This window comes from Maniola jurtina, chromosome 14, assembly GCF_905333055.1.
Source record: "Maniola jurtina chromosome 14, ilManJurt1.1, whole genome shotgun sequence".
In the NCBI taxonomy this organism is placed as follows: Eukaryota; Metazoa; Arthropoda; class Insecta; order Lepidoptera; family Nymphalidae; genus Maniola; species Maniola jurtina.
The window spans coordinates 11220669-11245616 of NC_060042.1; the positions used below are offsets into that span (position 1 = coordinate 11220669).

At 36.2% G+C, this 24948-nt stretch overlaps 1 protein-coding gene across 1 annotated transcript in view; it reads left to right on the forward strand.

The window, feature by feature from the left end:
* LOC123872138 (ras-related protein Rac1) overlaps positions 1-24948 on the forward strand; it is a 44820-nt gene that overhangs the window by 11195 nt on the left and 8677 nt on the right. The window contains exon 2 of the mRNA XM_045916295.1: positions 23261-23332. Within this exon, the coding sequence (XP_045772251.1) occupies positions 23261-23332 (72 nt within the window). The remainder of the gene's footprint in view (positions 1-23260; positions 23333-24948) is intronic.

The window sequence follows — 24948 nt, forward strand, 5'->3', positions numbered from 1 at the left end:
AAGTTCATTTTAGAATTCTTTGGAAATAGTTTGTTTGCCGGGATAAAAATCATGCTATGTATGTCTCCAGAATGCAAGCTATTTTCGCCAAGATTTTTTATCTGTATGATCTAAAAAGGTAACCAAACAACAGACAAACTTTCGCATTTATAATATTAAGCACCTACGCGTGGATGGACCGTCCAGAACATTGAACCGACGACGGCGGTGACGGGAACTGTGGATGAGGAATGCGGGGGACCGTGTGTGGTGGAGCGCTCTCCAAAATACCTGTCTCCAGCAGTGGGCACATAGCTGATGGATGGACTATGTACAGACCTACCTTCCTTCACCTTTTTACTATCGTAACGCAAGGCATCATCAAAGTCTGCTTGTACATTGTACATAGCCGAAATTCCACGGATACGCGCGAAGTAATTTGCCACTTCGTTTCCAATTCGAACTGCTGGATATGGAACGTCCTTTCGGCATCGGTTTTTCCCTCCACTTTTAGTTTACCTAGGTACCTTCAAGTCAAGAGTTAATAAGCATCTTCTAAGCAAGCGCGCTCCATCGCATTTTTCACGGATATTGCCATTTACTAAACTCGCACAAATTACCATTGTTATCTTGTCCGTTCGGCGTGATAATACTCGTAGCTCCACTAACCCGGTTAGTTACTTAGATTTATTACTAACATGTAACAAAAGCCGGCTGCCTAACCCAATGCGGCGATTTCATTTCCGCGCATAAGGCCTTTGCGATTGACCTTATGCCGACTGTTAAAGCAATGACCTTCGGAAGTTCTGACCTAACTCAAACCGTGTGGGTGTCCGAAATAACGATATTACATCATGATAGTTTATCGAATACTCAAATGAATCTTATAGTTAGCTGATTCCCGTGAATCGTGGATTTAGATTTTTTTAATTCCGTCCGATCTCTTTGATTTTCCTTTCATATTTAAGTATCAAGTTGACTGGACTGCCGCGTATAGTAACTGACTGACAGTCTAATGGAAGCATTCTTACCTGTAAGTGGTTAGGCAGTTTATTAAACCCACATGACTATCTAGTCAGTTTCGACGACTGTCTGTTCTAAGTCAGAGCCAAATCATTTATTCAAAGCAATTGTTACCGTTTTACACTTTTTGATTGTCAATTGTTGATTTTTGTAATGCTGATAATTACGTAAACTTAAAACAACGCGCCCAGGTATGAGAAGAGCTCACAACAAACTCAGTCGGGTATTTTTATTATCACCATTTCTCTTGACGGCTTTGCTTTGGGTGGTGGTTAAACATTTTAAAAATATAATTCAAAAGTTGACGCAATCCAGGTTCCAAGCTTTCCTTAATTGGTTACATGCATTTGCTCAGCGTTTTCATAACTGGATGACTAAACTGTCTCTAACCAGGAACTGAATAACTATATGTATGTAGTAGGTAACATCAGACATATCGGGTGAACCATATGAATGCGTTCAGTATAAGTTGTAATAAAGTAGAAACGGAAATACGTGCCATTCGATCTATTTACCATGTTCTTAGTAACTAAAAAATGCATCCTGTGGAACAATGCATTCTTTTGTATCTACTTGCAGTTAGCTAGTCAGCCACAAATGAAGTGTTTTACCTAACCACCTACCCTGTACTTTAACCACGGAGAGAAATTAGTAGGTATAGGTGTCTCTCTGTTACGTAATCCTTTACAAATAGCTAAGACAAAAAAAAACCATTTTGTCACCAACCATCAACGCAAACTGAGTTTTTGACAATTTTTTTTTATAGATATTGATTTGTTCAACCCCTTTCCGCACTATATTTATTATTTGCATTAAAACTTATCAAAGCACATTTTCAGCACATTCTTTACGCTTAAAACAAAAAGTTTACACCCCCCAACGAGGTGTAATTACCCCCTGCGAACGTACCTTTGTATGTTTGTACCCCGCAGGTAACCACAAAAGAAAAAGGGGGCACTGTTCAACGTACCGTGCACATTAGGCGTACAAAGCCCTTTTAACACGAATAACCCCTAGCCCAGTTATTGTCTACCCCGCTGGCCTAAATTCTACCGTGTACCAGTCTAGTCACTAGGCTAGCTTACTTGCATACTTACCTACTACAAAGAACAAACGTGATTCCAGGATTTCAAGGAAAAAAAAAATTGCTATAGCTAAAAGTGTTTGCAATTCATTTAGGTCTCCCACTTACTGTTGATGAGTGATGAGTTGTTCTTTAACAACGATGGCATTGTTCATGAACCTAACTCTCGACCGATAGACATTCACTGCTGATTATTTATTATAAGCATCTTGAAAGGATCTGCGCAATACTCCTAACGATTCGCTTAAGATTGTCGTCCGTGTGGTCGAGGGTTTCTGAGATATATCAACAATGAATTGGTTAGAAAATTGTATTCGTTGCCGTTCTACAAAAATGTTGCCAGGTAAAAAAACTTTAAATTGCAAAATATATTTCTATTCTGGGTGCCACACCCGAGTGACATAGTTTCGCGTAAATAAATAATGATAAGAGTTAAATTTGCAAGCGTGGTTACGGAAAAAATAATTGCGTAACAGCAAGTGCAGGTAAAATTTTGTAGGTCACCGTGTTATTATTGATTTGTTGACCTGTGGTTGAAATCAAATACCTAGCATGTTACTTATTAAATATTTCTGATTACAAAACGAATAGTGCAATCCTAATAATAATAATAATAGATTAACAGTTAAATATTAGGTACAATATTTTGATTTGCGGTATGTATCTAAAGGGCTAGGGTCTCTAAACTCTTAACTGTAGTGTGTTAGCATATAAGTAGTACTTATTAAGAATTTTATATACCTACCTATATTTTGAGACCTTTGTTAGTTGGGTTAATATTGTGGTAATGATTCATATTTCCTTCGTTATATATGCGTCAGAAATGTCGTCAGTTGCATTATTTTTACAATTATAAATTTTGTTAATGAACGAATATAGCTGCACTTAATTTCCTGTGATCTATTGCATTGTTATACCTAAAGTATAAAAAGTTTAAACCGTTAACTATAACTTCATTCTTAGATAGTTCTTTAGGTACGAATTCAATTGCACACTAAACTTTAATTTTCTCGTGATTCAAAGTAAAATCATTGTATTATCTATACTGGGTCAGGTCTATTGCACTTGTATTTGGTTCTGTCAAAGTTTAGAAATACTTTGTGTACAAAACTACTCGACGGATTTGGCTGTTTCAATAGAGCTAGATTATACCCTGGATTACCACATAAGCTACTTTTTATCCCGGAAAATCAATGAGTTCCCATGGGATTTAAAAAACCTATATCCACGCGAACGAACTCGCGGGTATCAGCTAGTAGGCAATATAAATTAATGTAGTTGCTAACTAAATCAGTCCCGTCCATCATAAATGAATGATCAATAAAGCCCCAGCGCAATGGTACACTGCAAAATTCCTTTTGCGAGACAAATCGAGTTAGGCCCGGAATTACCCAATTAGCTCGCCAAGTGAATTCGCCCCACCAATTTGCCTCAAAAGAAGCCATAATTCTTTTAAATTCCATTTTTCAATATCCAGTAAAAAGACTAGATTTTGCATCTAGGCATTCTATATTCGAGCTTTGCCATTGGTCGTCCAATTAAAGTGTGGGTATTTACTGAAGCGCATACGTGATGTCCGTATTTCTGGAATCATTCTGAGTATTTGATTTTTAAAACTCCGATGACTTGTATCATAACTTAAAATTTAAAAAACCCCCGACACAAAAACCTCTACAAGAAAACTAGAAAAGAGCTGATAACTTTCAAACGGCTGAACCGATTTTCTTCGATTAGGTATAGCTAAGAACACTCTCGATCAAGCCACCTTTCAAACAAAACTAAATTAAAATCTGTTCATTCGTTTAGGAGCTACGATGCCACAGACAGATACACAGATCAAACTTATAACACCCCTCTTTTTGAGTCGGGGGTTAAAAATATTCATAACTATTTAGCTTTATTCTGCGACCTGCGCGTGGATTTAGGTTTGTGAAATATCCAGTTGGAATTTTTTCATTATCATTATTGGTTGTCTATAATCTACATTATAACATAATCAAGCTGATGCATCCTGCAAGGTCAGTATTGTTTTCTTTAGAAACGCTTTGTATGTAATTGAAAACATCCGATTCCATTTATTCAATTAATTTCTACATTTTATACGTAATACCAAAACAAGCAAACATACTCTCAAAATATTAAAGAGTAGATCAAAACAGCTAACCTCGGAATAGAAACCTAAAACACCGCATTCCGCGTATAGGTACTTATATACCGTGAGAGAGTAAAGTTACCTCATAATTGTACTTGCTGTAAAGAGCTATTTAACGCCCGTTATCTTTTACAACGAGGCTCCAGTTAATGAAGATAAATAAAGATCCAATTTCATCTTCCATTAAAAATATAATAAGCTCTGGAGAGAGAAGTACTTACATCGTAGTACTTACGCTTATAAAAGAAAAATATGAAAAATATGAGTTATAGTAGTAGGTACGTTCGTTAAGAGGGGTCTCTCCGTCACTCGCTTCATACAAACGTAGTTCCAATTTCATTTGAATATTAAGCAACCAAAGTCCATGTACAGACATATTCTAGAAACTAATATCTATGTCCGTGGTTTTCCAGATTTCTGTTAAAATATTCGGTTTCAAAGTTACGCGGTCTTAAAATTTTACATACAAATCTTTGAGCCCCTGTAATTTTAACACTACATATTTTTAGAAAAATCTAAAAGACCACAGACACAGATATTAGTTTCTAAAATATGTCTGCAAAATTTCGTATTGTATTGTTGCCCTTCGAATAAGCTCATTTTTATCTCAGTAAGAGCAAAACTTTGAGAGATATAATTTTTTTCGTATACGTTTCAACAAAAATAGCAAAATGGCTGCCACACAGGTAGGAAGTGGATTGGGCCCAAGTTTAGAGTGTATTTGTACTTAAAAATAGTTGTTATATAAGTGTTTAATATAATCGCTAGTTCATGTCCGGACACACTGTATATTAGGATAAATAAAACTCTACAAAATGATCATTTAAAGCAGACACGAACAGGTCTGGAAGAGGGTAAAGTTACCTCATAATTGTACTGTAAAGTGGTTTCAGCGGGCGTTATCTGTTACAACGAGCGCCGGTAATGAGGGAGTAGGATAAAGTTTCCGTTACATCGCGTTTATAATGCAAAGTTTCGTTCTACATAAAAGAAAGGAAGATTCTGTTGAACTAAAAATCTCTATAAGATTTCAGAAAGGACTTAAATTTTCCTCCAAGAAGGAAGTTTACTACGACACGGGTTCTAGTTTTAGTAAAATTGCTTCTTTCTTGTCAAGAACAAGAAAATATCATGCGGGGAGATAGTTGACAGCTAAAAGTTCACAAAATTATGATCTTAACCTAAGATTCACATATAAAGCCACAAGAAATTGTTTAAAAAATTTAAAATATTTGCTAGTCGGTTTTTGCAAATTCGTAAGCTTACTTCTTTAGTCCGCAAGAAATAGTAAAAATTTAACATTTTGCAACAATGACTTGCCTAAATCGTAAGTTTATACCGAGTTATAAAAAACAAACAGCAACCCACTTCCGTTACCAGCAGAGCTCCATAAAACTACGCGACGAATATTCACTCCACCATCGCAGCATCTTCAGAACTCAGGAGATAGACTCTGACTGACTGACTAGCCCACCGGTTAAATCTCAGTAATAGTAATTTTATTAAAACTTTCACCGATTTTTCCCAGCATATTCATATCAGGACCCCTCTCTTCAATATTAATTGTTTAGTTTCTGGTACCATAATAACAACAGCAGCCTCAGCACGTCTTATTTTAATACACTTAGTTCATCTATTTAATGTCTTCCGTCCAATCATTCGGAGGTCCCTCTGGGTATTCTGAGAGCTAATGTCCCGAAAAATCGTTAAACCAAGTAAATAATGGCTGATTTCGTTTTTGTTTCTACAGCAAATTGAGCTTGTTTTTCCTAGGGACCGTTCAGCTTCGTTAAAAATCTTTCCAAATAGCGTTTTGTGTAACGAATTTTGGTGATTATTGTCATATTATCTTTGGAATTTCATTACATATAGTCCTTTGTAGTTTAGGAGACAGTCGTGACTCGTGACTTGTCTTGTTCCAGAATAGAAGGACGACTGTTGTTGTAAATGTACAATTTTGTTTCCTCTGTCATATACCTACTTTTAACTAAATAAAAAACCGGCCAACTGCGAGTCAGACTCGCGCACTGAGGGTTCCGTACTCGGGTATTTTTTCTAACATTTTGCACGGTAAATCAAAAACTATTATGCATAAAAATAAATAAAAATCTGTTTTAGAATGTACAGGTAAAACCCTTCATAGGATACCCCACTTGATATTACTCTGAAAATTGAAACATATTTTAATTATTTTTTTAAATGATGTTACCACAACTTCGCGGTTTTCAGATTTATTCCTGTACTTGTGCTATAAGACCTACCTGCCAAATTTCATGATTCTAGGTAAACGGGAAGTACCCTATAGGTTTCTTGACAGACAGACAGACAGACAACAAAGTGATCCTATAAGGGTTCCGTTTGTCCTTTTAAGGTACGGAACCCTAAAAATAGTTATTTTTGAGAGCAATCTCCCTGGCGCAGTGATTAGCGCCGTGGTCTTATAAGTGGAATGTCCTGGGTTCCATTCCCGGCAGTGCCGATTTTGGGAATTTATATTTTCTAATTTGTCTGTGGTCTAGTCTGGTGACCACCCTTCCGGCAAAGCCATGCCGCCACGCGATGTAGCGTTCCGGTATGATGCCGTTTAGAAAAGAAACTGATCGGGAGTAGGCTATTAATGAAACTGCCATACCCCTTCCAAGTTAGCCCGGTTCCATCTTAGACTGCATCATGGCTTATCATCAAGTGAGATCGCAATCAAGGGCTAACTTTTATCAGGGACTTCGTCTGTGATGGCGTTTGCTGGCGCGCGTGCTGTGCTTGTTTGGAGTGTTTTTTTTTTGTTAAGAGTGGCTGGTTTTTGTGTTAGTTGGTGTTTTTTGGTGGTAGAACTGACTGGGAAGCGCTCTAAAGGGGCGCCGCGCGTATGTCGGCGGGCGCCGGCGCAGACGGAGTCCATACTTGTATAAATTCAATAACTTGAAAATATCACAAACTTGACATTGGCTAATTAGAGTAAAGCCAGATTTAAAGAAAAAAAAAACAACTTTTATCAGAAAAAAAAAATTATAGTGCTTTTGCTCTTTCGGTTCAAGTATTACGATAATGCGTTCCAAACTATGCTGTTACTCAGTAACCATTAGTTAGTTACTCATCATAAAACCCGCAATTAGTGGATTTTGATCAAAACAGTAATGGATTTAGATCTTGTTGGCATATATGGTAAGGAGGACCACCAAATTGTTTCTGTTTGACCATACAATCCTTATAAGGACAATAGATAGAGCAACCATAATTAGTTTACATGAATCATCAAGCATATAACTTTTAAAACTGGTCCTCGACATTTCACCCACAATATTTCTGATGTGACTAATTGTTATTATTAATTATGAAAAAACTTGTGAAAACTATTATGGATAAAAATAGTGACTGGTACAATTAGGCTTTTTTGGATATCTGATGACTTATATTCGTTATTATAAAGTAGCTCTGCTCGTAGTTCGGTATTATAAAATCAATTATAATAATCAAAGTTCGCTTGTCTATGTAATGAAATAAAAAATGTTCATTTTGCTATCTTAACGGTTTTATAATATAATTTTATATCTCAGGAATTGACTGCTGCGGTGATGAGCTACATACTCGTACGTCACATCCCGTATCTGAAACATAAATCCCAAGTGTCAAGAGTACCACACCATTCAGTATTTTACACTAAGTTTGAGTTTTTAATACTATAGCATCAAGAATCATTTCAGTTCAACCCCTTGATCCCTTTTTGCTCGCGCTAACTTGCTCTCGTATGATGTATTTTATTACAGGCCATTAAAAGGCCCAGCGATAGCAACCATCCTTAATGTTAATTGGAGCCAATATGACCCCTTTAATTAGTTCGGTGTAAATTAATCATTTAATTAACAGTATATTGAATTTTGGTGTTTCGAACTTGTAGTTAGATAGTTACTAGATATAAAATTAATTAATACTAGCTAACACGCCTCGAGTGGAATTTTAATAAGAAAACTATCCTCTTTATTCCTTATTCTGAGGGAATCTTGAAAATTCAGGCCTTACTCCTTGTCTACACTAAAAGAAACTTTAGGGTGAAACAGCTTTTTTAGTCCAAGGGTCAAAGTCTGAGTTGATAACTCAGTCAGTGAATGAGTCACTTTTGTTTTTATTAAGATTACATTGATGTTTACTACCAAAGAATATAAAGTACATCCTTTCGATTATCCAGTTTGTAGTTGCTCTCAGAAAATTGCGTTCTGAACCAGTGTATGCAGTGATATTTTGAGTATTAATGCTAACGACAGCTTCTTGGATTCAAAAGTATGGGTAAACGTCTCTATATCAAAGGTGTACGTATTTTAACAGCATTTACTTAATTAAGTGCTTTAGATGTTTAACTAGTTCTCACATAAGTTACTATGGGGATGACCGATATAATATTATTACGTGTGAATTATGTGAGAATAACAAAACGTGTGAACCCAGTGACGAGCGAGGTTTCGAAAGCAGTATAATATTATGTAACCTATTTAATGTCAGCCCATAGTGAAAAGTGAGCATTATTGAGCTGTTTCAACTAGACTTAGCAGCGCTTTTATGCCTCTATGCCCTGAACGCATCTTACTGAACGTAAAATTGTATCAACTTACTGATTAGTGGATACCCGGCGTATGCTACTACGATAAAATAAAGAATGTGCTAATGCATTGTTTTTCTGTGTCTAAACCATCTTCGCATTATTGCCTTTCTAATGAGACCGGTTTGGGGCACATCGGTTGGATGGTTTCAAAATCTATAACGGATGGGTAGTTTTTTTTGTGTTTTATATGCATGTTAAGATTATGCAGGTCTCGGATTAGCTACTACCAGAATGAGTAACCAATACATTATGTAAAAATACCCTCAAAACATGTTTGCGTCGGTCGGAAGAGATTGAGTACAATCGGGCACTGTTTAGTGTTTGCCCACACGATTCCATTGTTCCTTTCTTTAATCGATAAGAAACAAAGGCGTAAAATAATAGCGGTAAGTGATCGCTTCGCCTCGTACGCGTACTCGACAATCAGAGCCGAAATTGTATTGTGTTCAAAATAGTGTAACTGGTTTTGCTTGTATAATACCCCACCACGTCATAATTTCCGGCACAGATGAAGCATAATTTTGACGTCACTGACATAAGAATACGTATTGGATGACTCATGCCTGGCTTCTGAGGTCCTAACGTAAACTGTGTGTAAATCTATCATTTATTAGGTAAGGACGGAAAAGTTTTCTATTCCTTTCTAATTCTTACTAAATGACAGATTTACGCACAGTTAACATGAAAGTTATACTAGGAAGTCTGTTAAGATTAATATAGGTAGCTACTAATTAGTTATCAAGGAAGAGAATTAAGATCTCTGATTCACTGTTCTTTGACAAAGAATTGACTACATCACTCCACTCACTGCTCACTCATTCACTTCCTTAGTGAAAGAAGTAAGAATTCATTCCGCGTTGAATAACTCTTCTTCCACATGACAAAGTGGGGGTACACTAAGGTTTGCTTAGTCATACTAACATAATTCGCACATTTCAAGCATTTAGTTTTGAACTCATTGAATTATTACAATTTGTATCATTATACTGTATCTACTTTGCTTGAACTCTGCCTTGAATCTGTTACTACAACTTAACCTTGACCGTTGTTTTATTCGAAAATTCTTATGATCTAGATCTCGTTGGAAACTTATCTATTAAAAAGTTTATTTTGATGCACGATTACAAAGCTAATATGCGAACGGAAAATTAGAAAGTGATCAACAAGTTTTCTGACAACAGCCATTGACTGTTCTTTCGAACCAGTCTATAGGGATTCACACACGGCTGCAAGGCCCAGTCCAATAAAGGGCCGAATGCTGACGAAGCTGCAAATTATTGTCGATATTGAAATGCGAATGACTTTATCAGCACCAGGAGCATCTAAAAGTTCTTTCTAAAGTTAAGTTAGTTCCTGCTGTTGTTATTATTACTTGGATATAATATGGATTCGCCAGATGCGGTCCATTTTGACCATCACCTTCCACGCTTCTTGTGTTTTGAAAAATGCCTTGCGTGCAGTTGTTCTAGCAGCTCTTGCTGGTCCTTTTGGGGTATCACCATAACCATTATACTCGTAAATCAATCAAATCGTAGTTATTTGAATCCACAAAAATTAGGATTCCTCCGAGTCGTTGTTCTTATGGAAACACGCATGACGCATACATTACTCACTGTATACATATACATGTACGCTTGAGTGGCATCACAATTACACGCAGTGGCTGTATTATACTCAAGGAGCCAGTCGAATTGTCTTGATGTAGTTTGATCCTTATTATTTTGGCCGGTTGTGCCTAACTATTAATCGATCAATTAGGTGGTCTCAACAAACCCAATGACCAATTTTTGTCTCTGACATTTCTATTACAAACGTCCGTTAAGAAACTTCTTTTCAAAAACTTTGCGCAAATTTAGTCATAATATATTATTATGTCCGAAATTTTAAGGTTTCAAGCAAAACAAAATGGGCCCAACCCAATAAAACATGCAGTATGCAACTACTATTGATATTTTAAATGAATTGAAGTAAAGAGACCAGCTCTTGGTTCAATTGCAAGGCATTCTTATTGGTATGTATTAAGTTACTTTAATAAAGAAATCAAATAAAAACATGATGAATTAATTGCTGCAGACCTGCTTTAGGGCTTGAACTGGATTCTGAACTGCTTCACAAACTCCGCAGTCCGTATTGTTCTCTCATAAACGTATCGCATTACACAGTTTTTGCATTACTGCATGCAAAATTTCTTCTATTTTTAGAGTTCTGTACCTAAAAAGGAAAAAAGGAACCCTTATAGGATAATTTTCTTTTCTTGACAGACAGACAGACAACAAAGTGATCCTATAATCCTATAAGGGTTCCGTTTTTCCTTTTGAGGTACGGAATCCTAAAAAGCGATGATAGCCTAGTGGTTAAGTCGTCAGCCTCCTATTTGTAGGATCCGGGATTCGATCCCGAGCACGCACCACTAAGCTGTCACTTACACTTATATCAATTGCTTTAGCGTCGAAGGAAAACATCGTGAGAAAACCTGCATGCCTGAGAGTTCTCCATGTTTTTGTTACTTAGAAGATTTTGACCGTCTTATTTATGTAGGTTGCTAAAAATATTAGGTATACTGGTTACCTACTTCTTAGTAAAGATGGTACAAAAAATCTCTCAAAGATGATTTCTGAGAACTAATTATTTACCTATAAAATAACCTTCAGATGTTGCGAAGCTTTCAGCGTATCAACAATCCCTAAGGCGCCATCTCCACGGACAGACTATAGGAACGAGCCCGTCGTATACTATCGTCGGATAAACTTAACACGTCGCCTAACGTAAGGGTATCGTCACGAGACTCGACGGTATCGTCGCGAGATTCAAGGTATCGCCGCGAGACGCGACGAGTCCGTGACGTTATTCTCGTTCAGACTCCAGAATCACCTATCGCGGCGATACGACGAGTGATTCTGTGGAGGTTGGTCTATAGAGTTTGTATCGAATTTTGTCACATGGCGAAGCTATCGCCGTGATTCTCTCGTCCGTGGAGATGGCGCCTAACTGTAGGTATCTGTGCTACTAATTTTATCCTCTGTACATTGGCAACCTACCTACAACAGAGATAATACTCGGAACATATTGTTTTTGTTCAAATTATGTTATTCTCGTCTTGGTTGTATTCGTTTGTTCAGAGTAATAACAAATCATTACAATTGTTTTTCGTAATACATTATGCTGTTTGCGTACAAGTTTCGTCATGGATTTATCATCATTCATAATATGTCATAGAATTCCTGAGGAGAAATAGTTGGTATCCTGTTTTTGTTTTTCAATGTCTAGGAATCTACTGCCAAAGCCACGATGACCCAAACTTCATAGTCGCTGATCGTTCCTTTCTGTGCTTGGGACAATGCGCAGAGAAACTTTCAGCTTTTATAAAATAACGAATCTAGGCCTAGATCTAGGTCTAGAATCTAGACCTAGACCTAGGCCAGGCATCTTGTCAAGTACATCAAGTAATTTTATCACTCAAACTCAAAATCCTTACATGTTGAATTAGGTCTCTATAATTCTATAGGTATTTCTGCTCGCAGTCCTACATACATATAAATGCCGGATCGAAGGATTCTAAGAAGTCCCTAGAGAAAATACGTAATTAGAATTGTCTTAGTTGTTTTGTGAAAGGAAGTCAGTCGTATTGTGGACGAGAAAGAGATTAATTAAGCACATGTGACCTCATTGTGAGATAATGACCGACTCAATTGAAAGGATTAGAAATCGGGGTAACCTTTTTTCGTAGAGAACATTTTGTCAAAAAAAGATTCGTCTAGGACGTCTATCGGCTTATGATGATGATGATGAACATTTTGGCGCTAGTGTTGCGTTCTTATGAGTTGAAGGTCCTGAGTTCAATTCCCGATAAGGATTTTATAAATTAAATTGTCTTTGCTTTGGTCTAGTGAGCGGTTAGGCCTCATCTAGAAACCTACTATCGGCATATAATGTAGAAACGGATATGGATTTTGATTAGCTACCCTACCTCTTCCAAATTAGTCTTATTAGTCAATCTTCATCGTCACTTACCACCAGGTGAGATCGCAGTCAAGGGATGTCACTTGTCATTGAATAAAAGAATCAGCAAACCATCAGCTTCTACATCATTTTCCATTACCTGAGATAGCAGTCAAGCCTCAAATAGTCATGTATTAGGTAAAAATTCAAAGAGTTCACAGTTGCATACTTAAGTAAAATAACTATATACCTACCTAGTGAATGAAAGTTACGTGAAATAAACGATCGATACTTACATTTCTTAATGACAGAAATTTAACCATTAAAAATTTGTTAAGCGCATAAACTACTTCCTGATTATTTATTTATTAACAATTTTAGATTGTTATTAATTACCTATTCACACGCTAATGTACACACAACGGATTAAAAGTTTGAAAGCGATGTTCTAGATAACTATAAATAGTTTGCAAAGCCATTAAAGTTTATTGCCACAAGGTCTTTCAATTGATAAACCAACGTAGTTCTATAATGGATTTAATTGTTTACGTGTACACTTATTCTCTTTTGGTTCCGATTTTTCCGAATAAGATTTGAGCTAATCACATTATATCAATAGGTCTGATGTAGAATGTTGAAATTGAAATATGCTTTATTGCTTTATCATAGCAACAAACACTAAAGTAAAACATTAAATAACAAACATAGTAGTACAATTTGTTTACAATTCCCTATTCCGTGTCTCTTCGAGCCATTTACTTAGTTAAAATTTTATTTAATTCATTGTCGAATTTCCATGCGCTAATTTTAGGGTATCTAAAAAAGCCATACAAGTGTTCCTTAACCTGACCTGCCCTTTCACTGAATAGAGCATCAAAATAATAATAAGAAAGATACACAATTAGTTACATACAAAGAAATCTGTTTTGATTTGTGTGGAATATGGTCGGTAAACACAATTCAAAGGCTGAAGACGGAGTTGTCAGTTGACCGTTAGTAGATACTATCAGCCAACATTGTTACAGAGTTGAAATAGTACAGATTCCACGTTAAGATTACGTGTGCTGGCAGCTGTGTGTAACACAAAGGTATGCTTCAATAAAGTTGGTGCTTGGTAATGCTGTTGTAGTTCATACTAGCTTATGCCCGCGATATCGTCCGCGCGGACTACACTTTGAACCCCTATTTTCAAAAATCCTTTCTTAGTTGATGTCTTCATCATAATAGCTATCTGCATGCCAGCCCGATCGGTTTCGTAGTTTTTCCATCCGTCCAGTAGTTTTTGCGTGAAGGAGTAACAAACATACACACAAACTTTCGCCTTTATAATATTAGTGTGACTTTAAGCGATAAGCAGGCAATTTACAGGATTAAATGTTGACTCAGGCTTTTCTCGAGTTTCTCTGCGGCGGATGATATTTTTTTAATTCTGTCAAATTAGTGTTATCTATAACGGAATTACCACCATTTTGCACTATGCTATCTTATATCTATTAAGTAAGTTATAGGTTCATAAAAACGATCAGTTAAAGTGTTGTATACAGAAATGATTGGCTTCAGTTGTTTATTTACCGGAAAACGCTAGGTCAAGAAGATTAGGTACTTAGTTACAAACTATGAAATTGGACGTGCTATCGGAAACTTCCGGGACAATCAGACCGCCGTTCTCTATCGATTGACGTAGGCGACTTCCAAACACTATTATATTACTTATGCCTGTGTTATTTTCAACTTCATACTGGAAGAACTTATGATTGACAATGGCACAAATGTTAAAATCTTGTTAAAAATCATCACCACTGTCATCATCAACCGAATCATAAAATCAGCAATGAAATATCACTTAATTTAAGTATAGATGTTTAATTTATGATGCTACATCATGAAAATGAAAGTGATATAAAATTTTTACATACCACGTTTCAAATTAAGCTAAGAAAGCCAGACAGTCAGCAATAAAGGAATAAACGTTTTGTGCCGTAGATAGGCAAGGCACAAGCTGTTACAACAGGGTCGGGAAATTAGCGCGTTCAAAAATAAACATCTGACATGATAGTACGCAGCATTTGAAATGTAATGAGAATGATATAAAAGTTTTACACACCACGTTTTAAATTAAGCTCAGAAAGCCAGACAGACAGTCGGCTATGAAGGATATAAACGTTTTGTGCCGTAAAAGAGAGACAAGACACAAGCTGTTATAAAAGGGTAGCGAAATCACGCCGGGAGAGTCGCGCGTTCAAAAATAAACATTTAAGTATTTGAAATGTAATGAGAATGATATAAAAGTTGTACACACCACGTTTCAAATTAAGCTAAGAAAGCCAGACAGACAGTCGGCTTTACAGGATATAAACGTTTTGTGCCGTAAAGGAGAGGCAAAACGCAAGCTGTTATAAAAGGGTCGCGAAATCACGCCGGGAGAGTCGCGCGTTCAAAAATAAACATCTAACGTAATAGTAGTATTTGAGCATGTAGTCATTCATCGTAACCGTTCGTTGCGTTGCCAAGTCGAGACAAACGCCTTTGTTTGTGTTTTGAACTCTGCTTGAACTTGACGCAAGTGCGGGTACTAGTGTTTTGACAGTAAACAAGTGTAAATTAAAAATTTATAACACCCCCGACAAGTGAAAGTTACAGTAACTAGAAAAGAGCTGATAACTTTAAAACGGCACCGATTTCCTTGAATTATAACTAAGAACACTCTCGATCAAGCCACCTTTCAAACAAAAAAAAAAACTAAATTAAAATCGGTTCATTAGTTTAGGAGCTACGGTGCCACAGACGGATACACAGATACACACGTCAAACTTATAACACCCCTCTTTTTGGGCCGGGGGTTAAAAAGAGCCTGAATCGAACTAAAGAAAATTTTTACAGAAATATTTCCAGATATTTTATGATAATATTTGATTATATTATTGACGTCCAAATCTCAAGCGTATGGCCAAGTCAATAAAGCTGAGGTTGAGTTTTTTTGCACCTTGTCTCCACTTTGCAGGTTGCGTATTACTAAATGTTACTACTAAAAAGTTAAGGAATTAAGTCACTAGGCAAATATATATTAGTGAAAAATATCACAAGTAATTAATATTTTGTAACTTGTGACGAAAATAGTCGAAATTGAAAAAGCTAATGCTATTCATTGTGTCATCAACCATTAGCTTATTATTACTATTATTGTAAGCCCGAACTGTCCCAATGTTGGGCAAGGGCCTCCCCTTCTTCCTTCCACCTGTCTCTGTCTATAGAAATTTGAGGTCAGGCCGACATGTAGGCATCGAGTTCGTCTCGCCAGCGACGCCTCGGCCTGCCTCGACGTCTTAAAATTTTGTGGCATCCACTGTGTTGTGGTCTTTGCCCACAGTTCATCAGACATGCGCATAACATGTCCTGCCCAGTTCAAAAAATAAATATTATGTCTTCGAATTATATTTTTCTATAAATACAAAAGAACTTGATGCTATTTCGTTGACCCATGATTCATTTGGTAAGTTATATAGTCGATAGTGGGTACAATGTTATGTACCTATTGGTTGGTGTATGACTCATTGATAAGTTGACTACATTTTCAATTATATTCATAGATTAAGAAACATGTTTTCTTTGTGTAGTAACTTGTATGATATATTTTTATTCTTCACTAGCCCTCGGTCTAGATATCACACATTAAAAAAAAATCAATACAAGTTAGCCCTTGACTGCAATCTCACCTGGTGTTAAGTGATGATAAGATGGTAGCGGGATAACCTGGAAGGCGTATGGCAGATTTTATTAAACCCATACCTATCCCTTTGGTTTCTAGTTTCTTCTACGAGGTATCGTATCAGAACTCTAAATCGCTTGGCGGTAGGCGGGTAGCCACGGCCGTAGCCTCCCGTCAGACCAGACCCGGAACTTCCCACTGATAAGACCACAGCGCTCATCACTGACCCGTGGAGGTCATTTAACAGAATTAGGTTTTTAACATGAGAACAAAAATATATAACATTTAAACTTAATCCCACTGGATCTATATATAATTTACTTACCTACTAATTCGAGTTTGGATTTTTTTTGGAAGTCATTGTATGTAATTCTTGTACAGCGTTTCTTCAACAAATTGATAAAACGAACTATTCAAATATTGTCTGTTTTCATTGCAGTCATATATGTACCTAGTATTTATGTGATTAGATTTGTTGAGAACCCAGATATTTAATTAATTTATTCTTGTGTTATACATATACTTACACATAGACGACATGGATGATTTCACGTAGACCGTTGAGAAAGTCTAGACTCAAGAACATTTGCATAAATATTATCAACGTCACACTTGATCATACATCACGCTATATATGATGATAATGTAAAAAGTAAACCAAAAGCAAAAGGTCCAGTCAGCGAACACCCTATTGCACTTATCTCAAATCGACGCCTGTGTCCACGACTATCGGGGTTATAATACGGACAATCGGTGACACTTTATTACCAGACGCTTTATTAGGGTTGCCATATTTATATAACTTAGTCCCTTAGTCTTGAAGAAATTAAAAAAAACCGGCCTAGTGCGAGTCAGCCTCGCGCACCGAGGGTTACGTACTCGGGTGTTTTTTCCGACATTTTGCACGATAAGTATAGTTATCTTACTTTTTTGTGATGTAACCACAAATTCACGGTTTCGGATTTTTTCCTTTACTTGTGCTATAAGATCTACCTATACGCCAAATCATGATTCTAGGTCACCGGGAAGTACTCAATGATAGGCACGACAAACAGACAGACAGACAACAAAGTGATAGCTCAACGGAAAGTACGCTATAGGTTTTCATTCCCTTTTATGGACAGACACGACAGACAGAAGACAACAAAGTGATCATATAAGGGTTCCTTTTTTCTTTTGAGGTACAGAACCCAAAAAGCGCAAGCAATACTGATAAAATATCAAAATAACATTAAGAACATTAAGAAACTGGTCTCTAATCCTTGATCTAAGAAAATACTTTTATGTGACAAATATGAGAACAATCTTTACTGAGTGACTAGCAAAATACTCCAATACGGTTCCCACAATCACATTATCATAAGGTTTTTCTAATGAGTATTTTTCTGGATATACAAAGTAGAAGGTCCCGTTATTATTCTTCTAATGGATAAACAATGAGATTCACACATGAATACCGTTTAAGTTCCGGTCCAATTTTTGCAGAATATGTAGATAAATATAATAACCGTTATCGGCATGTTCATATCAATCAGCCCTGTCACAAAGTTATCAGCCTTGATCCCTAATATTGCTACTGTTGAGTTTCGCATTTTCATTGACAACAAACACCTGTGTGCCAAAAAAATATCTGAAAACCTTGTCATAAACTTATTTAGCGCGAAATGTAGGTAACATTAATTGACACCTGACAATGTACACTGTGTTGCCACTGTAAAAGTTACCTTAATCCCTAATATTGCTACTGTTGAGTTTCGCATTTTCATTGACAACAAACACCTGCGTGCCAAAAAATATCTGATTTGAAAATGTACTAAGGAAAACCTTGTCATAAGCTTATTTAGCGTCAAATGTAGGTAACATTAATTGACGCCTGACAATGTAGGTGAAGCCTCGACGTTTTGCTACAAGTTTCTCAACTGTTGTGAACTGTGTTGCCACTACAAAACTTACCTTGACCCTTAATATTGCTATTGTAGTGTTTCGCGTTTTTATTGACAAGGAAATATTTGCATGCCAAAAAAATACCCGATTTGAAAATGTACTAAGGAAAACCTTGTCATAAGCTTATTTAGCTTCAAATGTAGGTAACATTAATTGACGCCTGACAATGTAGGTAAAGCCTCGACGTTTTGCTACAAGTTTCTCAACTGTTGTGAACTGTGTTGCCACTACAAAACTTACCTTGACCCTTAATATTGCTATTGTAGTGTTTCGCGTTTCCATTGACAAGGAAATATTTGCATGCCAAAAAAATACCTGATTTGAAAATGTAAACTAAGGTAAACCTTGTGCTAACATCGTCTGACTGTGACCTGCTTGGTCCTGATCAACCTTAACTTTAATTGCATGCAAATAACAATTTATCAAGATAATCTCTCCTGTTAATCTGCTTTGCTTCGTATTTTGTTTTTTACTTTGTTAGGCATAATATCGTTTTTTAGTTTAGGAATTTGCGTGAACCCATACCTTCCTGCATAAAATTATCTGTCGTTTTACCCCTTTTGCCGTTTCCTTGGAATTCGTGTGTCTTATATAACTGCGACATTAAAGCCCTTTTGGACGTATGAATTTTCATAATTTCTAGTACCTGAGTTGTTCCCAACTAAGCCAAACTCTCATCGAACTATGAACCAGCTTAGCTTATTGCTACTCAGGTTTTCTGTGCCAAACTCCATTTTAAACCGTCATCGTTAAGTGTGACCTCTGTGTAAAGTTTTGAGATTTTACTTAGACCTGTGGACAGATTACGAAACATTGTTGTATCACAAACTTTACTGGCTTTTGCACTATCAGATAACATAATTCTAAGTGCTGTTCATGCAATAAAAATGATAGCGACAATTACAATGCGTCAATTCAAAGTTTTCTAATACAAGAATATTAATCGTTTATATTAAAGCTTATATTTTATTTCTTTCAGAGATTCTCTCTCCACTCGCGTAATACTAATGTTGTTTATTAAGCTTATGCCTAAATCTCGTTTCTTAATTTCTGTGAACACAATACTTCGAGCCTCTTTGATTACGCGTTATTGAATTTCGGAGTTTTATTCAATTTCGTAAAGAATGGCAGTTTATTGTTAGGAAATTTCAAGATGGGAGTTGTTTTTATACAATGAAAGTACTTTATCGAGATTGTTTACTTCTCTTAACCCAATTCCTTCATTATTTGTAAAAGAGTCTTACAAAACCCTCTATTTCTAGCAACCTGTTAAATATTTACGATATATAAATTTCGAAATCGGGTAACTGTTGGAGCAATTATATATGTACTTACAAATATTTCCGTAGAAGCTTATAAATCTTTAAAACTCATAGTATATCTTCTTGCAGTGTAAGGTATCTAAAAATTGTATTATGTTTTCCGCAGAGAATATTATGAATAATCGAGCATCGCTTAAACGCTAGGTACCTTAAGAATTATTATTTTAATTTAAAACCAAACAGATGACCATGATATTTTAATTTAGACCCATCTACTTCATGATCATTCTGATTTTGAAATAGCTTAACTTCTATACTCGTATTTTAAAGTGGATGAGTAATATTCTTACCAAATGGAAGCCCTTATCACTTCACACCAATCAGCCCTAATTGGTATCTGCCAGGATGTCGTATTCAATGTGACACGAGGGATGAATATCATATACACGACCGGCATGCAACCCAACCTATATTTCGTAATGACTTTTATGCCACTCGACATAAGAGCTACGGCAATCCATCAAGTCCTCTCGTGTGGCGTACACTCGTATCTATTTGTATGGCTGATTGAAACTGCATACTATACGGAACGCATTGTCCTCTTCTCGATAATTCTCATCTATGTATTTTGTGCTTACACTTCTCAAATTAATTTTGTTTATTGCATGATCGTCGTTAAATGCCCAATTATTGTTACATTTTGGTAATAAAATACCTAAATTAATTTCAATACATTTTTGTACGAAGTACGAAGTATAATAGCATAATCATATTACTATAGTCTATATAATATTTGCGAGCTACATTATTATTGCATTTATGAATTTAAATCTCAATTGCGTTGTTGCTGATAGTTTTACTGTTTTTGAAGCTGTGCCAAATTTTTCAAAATATAGGCAGATTCATGTCTGAAATATGTTCTGCATTTTTAATTTTGGATTGGAATTCAGAGAATTCTGGAATAGCAGATGATTTCTTGACAAAGGCTTTAAATGTTCACAGTCGGATTTTTCCAAGAATCATATTCTCAACCTATGTTGGTTTCGTAACTTCTTAGAAGGTTGAAAATCTTCTTAAAAATCTCTCAAAACTTTATAAAAGCGACTCTGCCGAGTCAACGAGATCGACATTCTGAGATAATGGGCTGAAGTTGAGTAACTAGCTAGTGTTTATAAATTTTATAGGAGCTCGTAAAACCTGAGCGTATTTCTATGAAGTGTTCGCGGTTTACGTTAAACCAATGAGTCCAAAAGATAACGAGGAGCAAACCTCTTTAAGAGGTGTACATCACGTGTCAAAGGAAAGCCCCCAGGTTTTGATTGGACCTAATGAACATTCTTAAGTATCTCGAATTCACTGAGTGATAAAAAGCGCGCCTGATCTCCCTTGATTAAAGACAATGATTTTTGGCGTATTCTTTACAGCCACGAACTCTACGAACTTTTAATAGAACCGAATATTGTCAAAACATTTAACTTACAAGAACAATAGCCCGAGGAAGACCTAGAGGCCGGTGGTTGATTGAAGAGAGGGGCTTGAGGGTTTTGGGAGTTCAAAGCTGGAAGGAAGCTGCTTCTGACCGTCTTCGATGTTCTTGACCAAGCCAAGGACCTTCCAGAGCTGGCGGTTGCGTGTTGATGATGGTAGTGGATCCCCTATACAATAGTAAAACTTAGGTCATTCGGAGGGACGCAACTTACTCTAGTGACAAGGCAACTCTTAGCTTAAAACATCCTTCATCCTTACGATGAGTAAAACGTGCTCGAGCATCGCGTTTTTTTTAGGTCACCCTAGTTACCAAGGGCGTTATTTTTGCATCGTTCGTAATACTACTATTTAATTTCGTCGACGCTGCGATAAAATTAGGCCGGTGTGCCGAGTCGCATCTTCAATATTTTTCATTACAGCATACCGTAGTATTTCGATAGCTCCAATATGAAAGGCGATTGGCAATATTGTTGGCATCGTGAGAGATCTGGGGGAAATATCACGACAATCATATTCTACTGGAATATCAAGCACAAGCATACAACGTCATTGTGGTATCGAGTATTCAGGTCAAGAAGGTAGGAATGGTATCTCAAAATTCAATCGTTTTTTTTTATGCTCTATTATCACAAAAAATAAAAGTAACTAGTAACTAAGTTTTCGATACGATAGTGTAAAGTTTCTAAGCGGAAGAAAATGGTACTGATTTTTATGTCATTTTTAATACTACCCATTTCAACAATCTACAATATGAAGTAACCGAATTAAAACCAATATATGCCAAGCAATTAGTAACCTAATTTTTTTCTGTTCAGCGAGTCATCAAAAGTCCGTGAACCCTGAACGTTAAAAAATTATAATACCCGCTGTTTTGTACTGTTATGCGATAAAGAAAATTCTGCCATCGAACGATTCCCACGTTTATAAAACGTTTAGGAACCAGGTACCCCTATAAAAGTTAATGTCGTCGTATTATTCTGTTATTGCTACATTAAAAAAGTCATGGACCTTCGAAAAGCGAGAATGTCTTCATGAAATTTTTTATAGAGTTAAATAAATAGCTCACCCGGCGGCTTCGCTCGAAAAAAAAACTTGATGGAATCTGTGTTATGAAACACCCTATATACAGCACGAATTACAACAATTCCTCCTTTTTAGGGTTCCGTACCCAAAAGATGCCAACGGGACCCTATTACTGAGACCCCGCTCTTTGTCCTTCTGTCTGTCTGTCAGCGGGCTATTTCTCATGAACCGTAATAGGCAGAGAGGTGAAATTTTCACAGTGTGCATTACATTGTCGCGGGTCAAATTAAATTAAAATTAAAAAAATACATAGTGTGCATTGGTACGGAACTCTTCAGTTTTTTAAAGGAATGTATTTAAAGTATGATACAATACTTCAAAATTACGTCGAAATTACTTCTATTTGTCATTCATTAGACAAGGCTTGTATTCTCATTTTCCGCATCCAAGATTTTGAAATACATGTTCTTAATATGAGAATATAAAAGATATGAATCATAACATTCATTCATTAAACCAGGGATCCGTCTCTTAATGAATACTCGCTTTAATGAACACTACAGATCTTAACATTTGAGCTTCAATTTAAAGTTTTTCATTCCATTTATAGTGCTTAATCCTTTTAAATGTAGAAATCCTGACCAACTGTTTTTGATTTATTTCTGGTAACTTGCGAACCGCGCTAGCCAATTCGTATGTCGTGTCCTTACTATCTTTTTATTTTAACTTAAAGATTTACATAATATCTTGCATATATTATTAATCTTATAAATCTTTCTTGTGATTAATAATTCTACTTATATCTTCGATTTTATCCGCATGAAATTCGAGTCTTGTTGTATGTGGCCCGAGGCTTCCAAATCGCCTGTCATTGATTGAATTTGGATAACAGTACTGATGAATAGTCTTGGGCCTTGGTGGCAGGGTCCAAGTCTAAACTAATCGTCATAAGACGTCATAAGGAGGCCTACATAAAATCGATGTGTCTATTGTCTATAGTAAGACATACACGTTGCATATTTGTAGACAATATGAAGCTATATGAAATCCTTTTCTTTGTCCGCAGAGCTGTCGGTAAAACTTGTCTTCTCATCAGTTACACCACAAACGCCTTCCCCGGGGAGTACATACCAACAGTGTAAGTATTATAAAATGTACATTATCATATCTTAAATATGTAATCTCTGTTTAGTTTAGTTATGTTTTTTTAAAGCTAAAAGAAACGGGGCATAATCTGATCAATGGAATGTACAAATTCTTGCAAGATAACTAATTTTTTGTTGATACTGTGGATATATGTAAGTTAGGACGACAATTCGGCTAATACTGCTGTACGCAATCTCTAACTAAACTAAAAGACCTATTCCTAATCGGTTCTGCATTCCTTGCTAGGTAAGCGCTGTCAGAGCCTCCCACCAGAGCTGACCCTATTCACTATACAACCCGCATTCGATTTGACACTAATCTGACTGATTGCTAGCAAGGCGGGAATTCACACCACTGCAAAATGTACATTAGGGTACCTACTCTAAAATGGATACCTACCAAGCCTCATAAGAAGAATAGGATTTTTTTGACTCGTGAGCACAAAGTTTGCCTTCAATAAGTTTGTAACACCTTATTTTGTAGGGTTAGATCCCTAACCTACAAAATAATAAATACAATACGTAAATACGTAAATAGGTAGAGAGTTGAAATTTTCACAGAATGTGTAAGTATTTCTATTGCCATTACAACAACAAATAATAAAAATTTCAAAATATTTAAATTAATTTTAATAAATATTTAAATTAATAAAATTAATTCTATTTCTAATACAATGGTACGGAACCCTTCGTGTCCGTGTCCGACTCGCTCGGACTTGACCGGTTTTTAATTAGCTGTTATATCTACCGACACGAATCGTGAACTTTATGGGTCTTATTTGAATACTTATCTGAAGTAGGTACTTATTTAAATATTTTTAGTATAGTACCAATTTTATTATTTTAGCAAAAAATGTTCCCACTACAGCTGTGTTCACAATCCACATGTACATGAGCCACGACTAGTTTCAGTAATTACTTCTGGTTTCAACAATTCGCGACTTCTTTGCAAATCTTAGGGGGCGATTAGGTAATTTTTTGCAGCAGTCATTTCCATCAATCGTGAGTGATGTGATGAATGATTGATGTAGCAGAGCATTATTCAGATATTTGTCAAGCAAACTTCGCAGATTTCTCTCTTTTGAGAAGACTCTGTCTTCTCGATAGCATTCCGAAACAGTAGTAGTAGATTCTTTTGATGATTTAAAAGCACTTGAATTATTTTGTACCCAGAATTACTGCATTGTTTTAGTGGTCTAAAACCATCTTCGCATTATTGCCTTTCTAATGAAACCGGTTTGGAGAATATCGGCTGGATGGTTTCAAAGTGTATAACAGACACAGTTTACAGAGATAGGGCACAGTAGGAAACATTTTTTCTGTTTTATATTATATTTTGTACAATTTACAAGTTGGTTTGAATTTTTTTTTTAAATCTGTTTGCTACTGAAATATGACTACCTAACATAATATTATGTTTAAAACTAGTTTGTAATTCTTGCAATAATATCAATGTAGTTGTTATTGTTAGTCACCGTTGCCTTGAGCACGAACAAATGATCCTGTGACGACTTTTTCCGCGAACGCCGACGCCACCTGTTACTTCGAGAAACCTTAATCGTGACGGAAGTATTGAATGCCGTCAGAACTTGTTATCTACACACGTAAT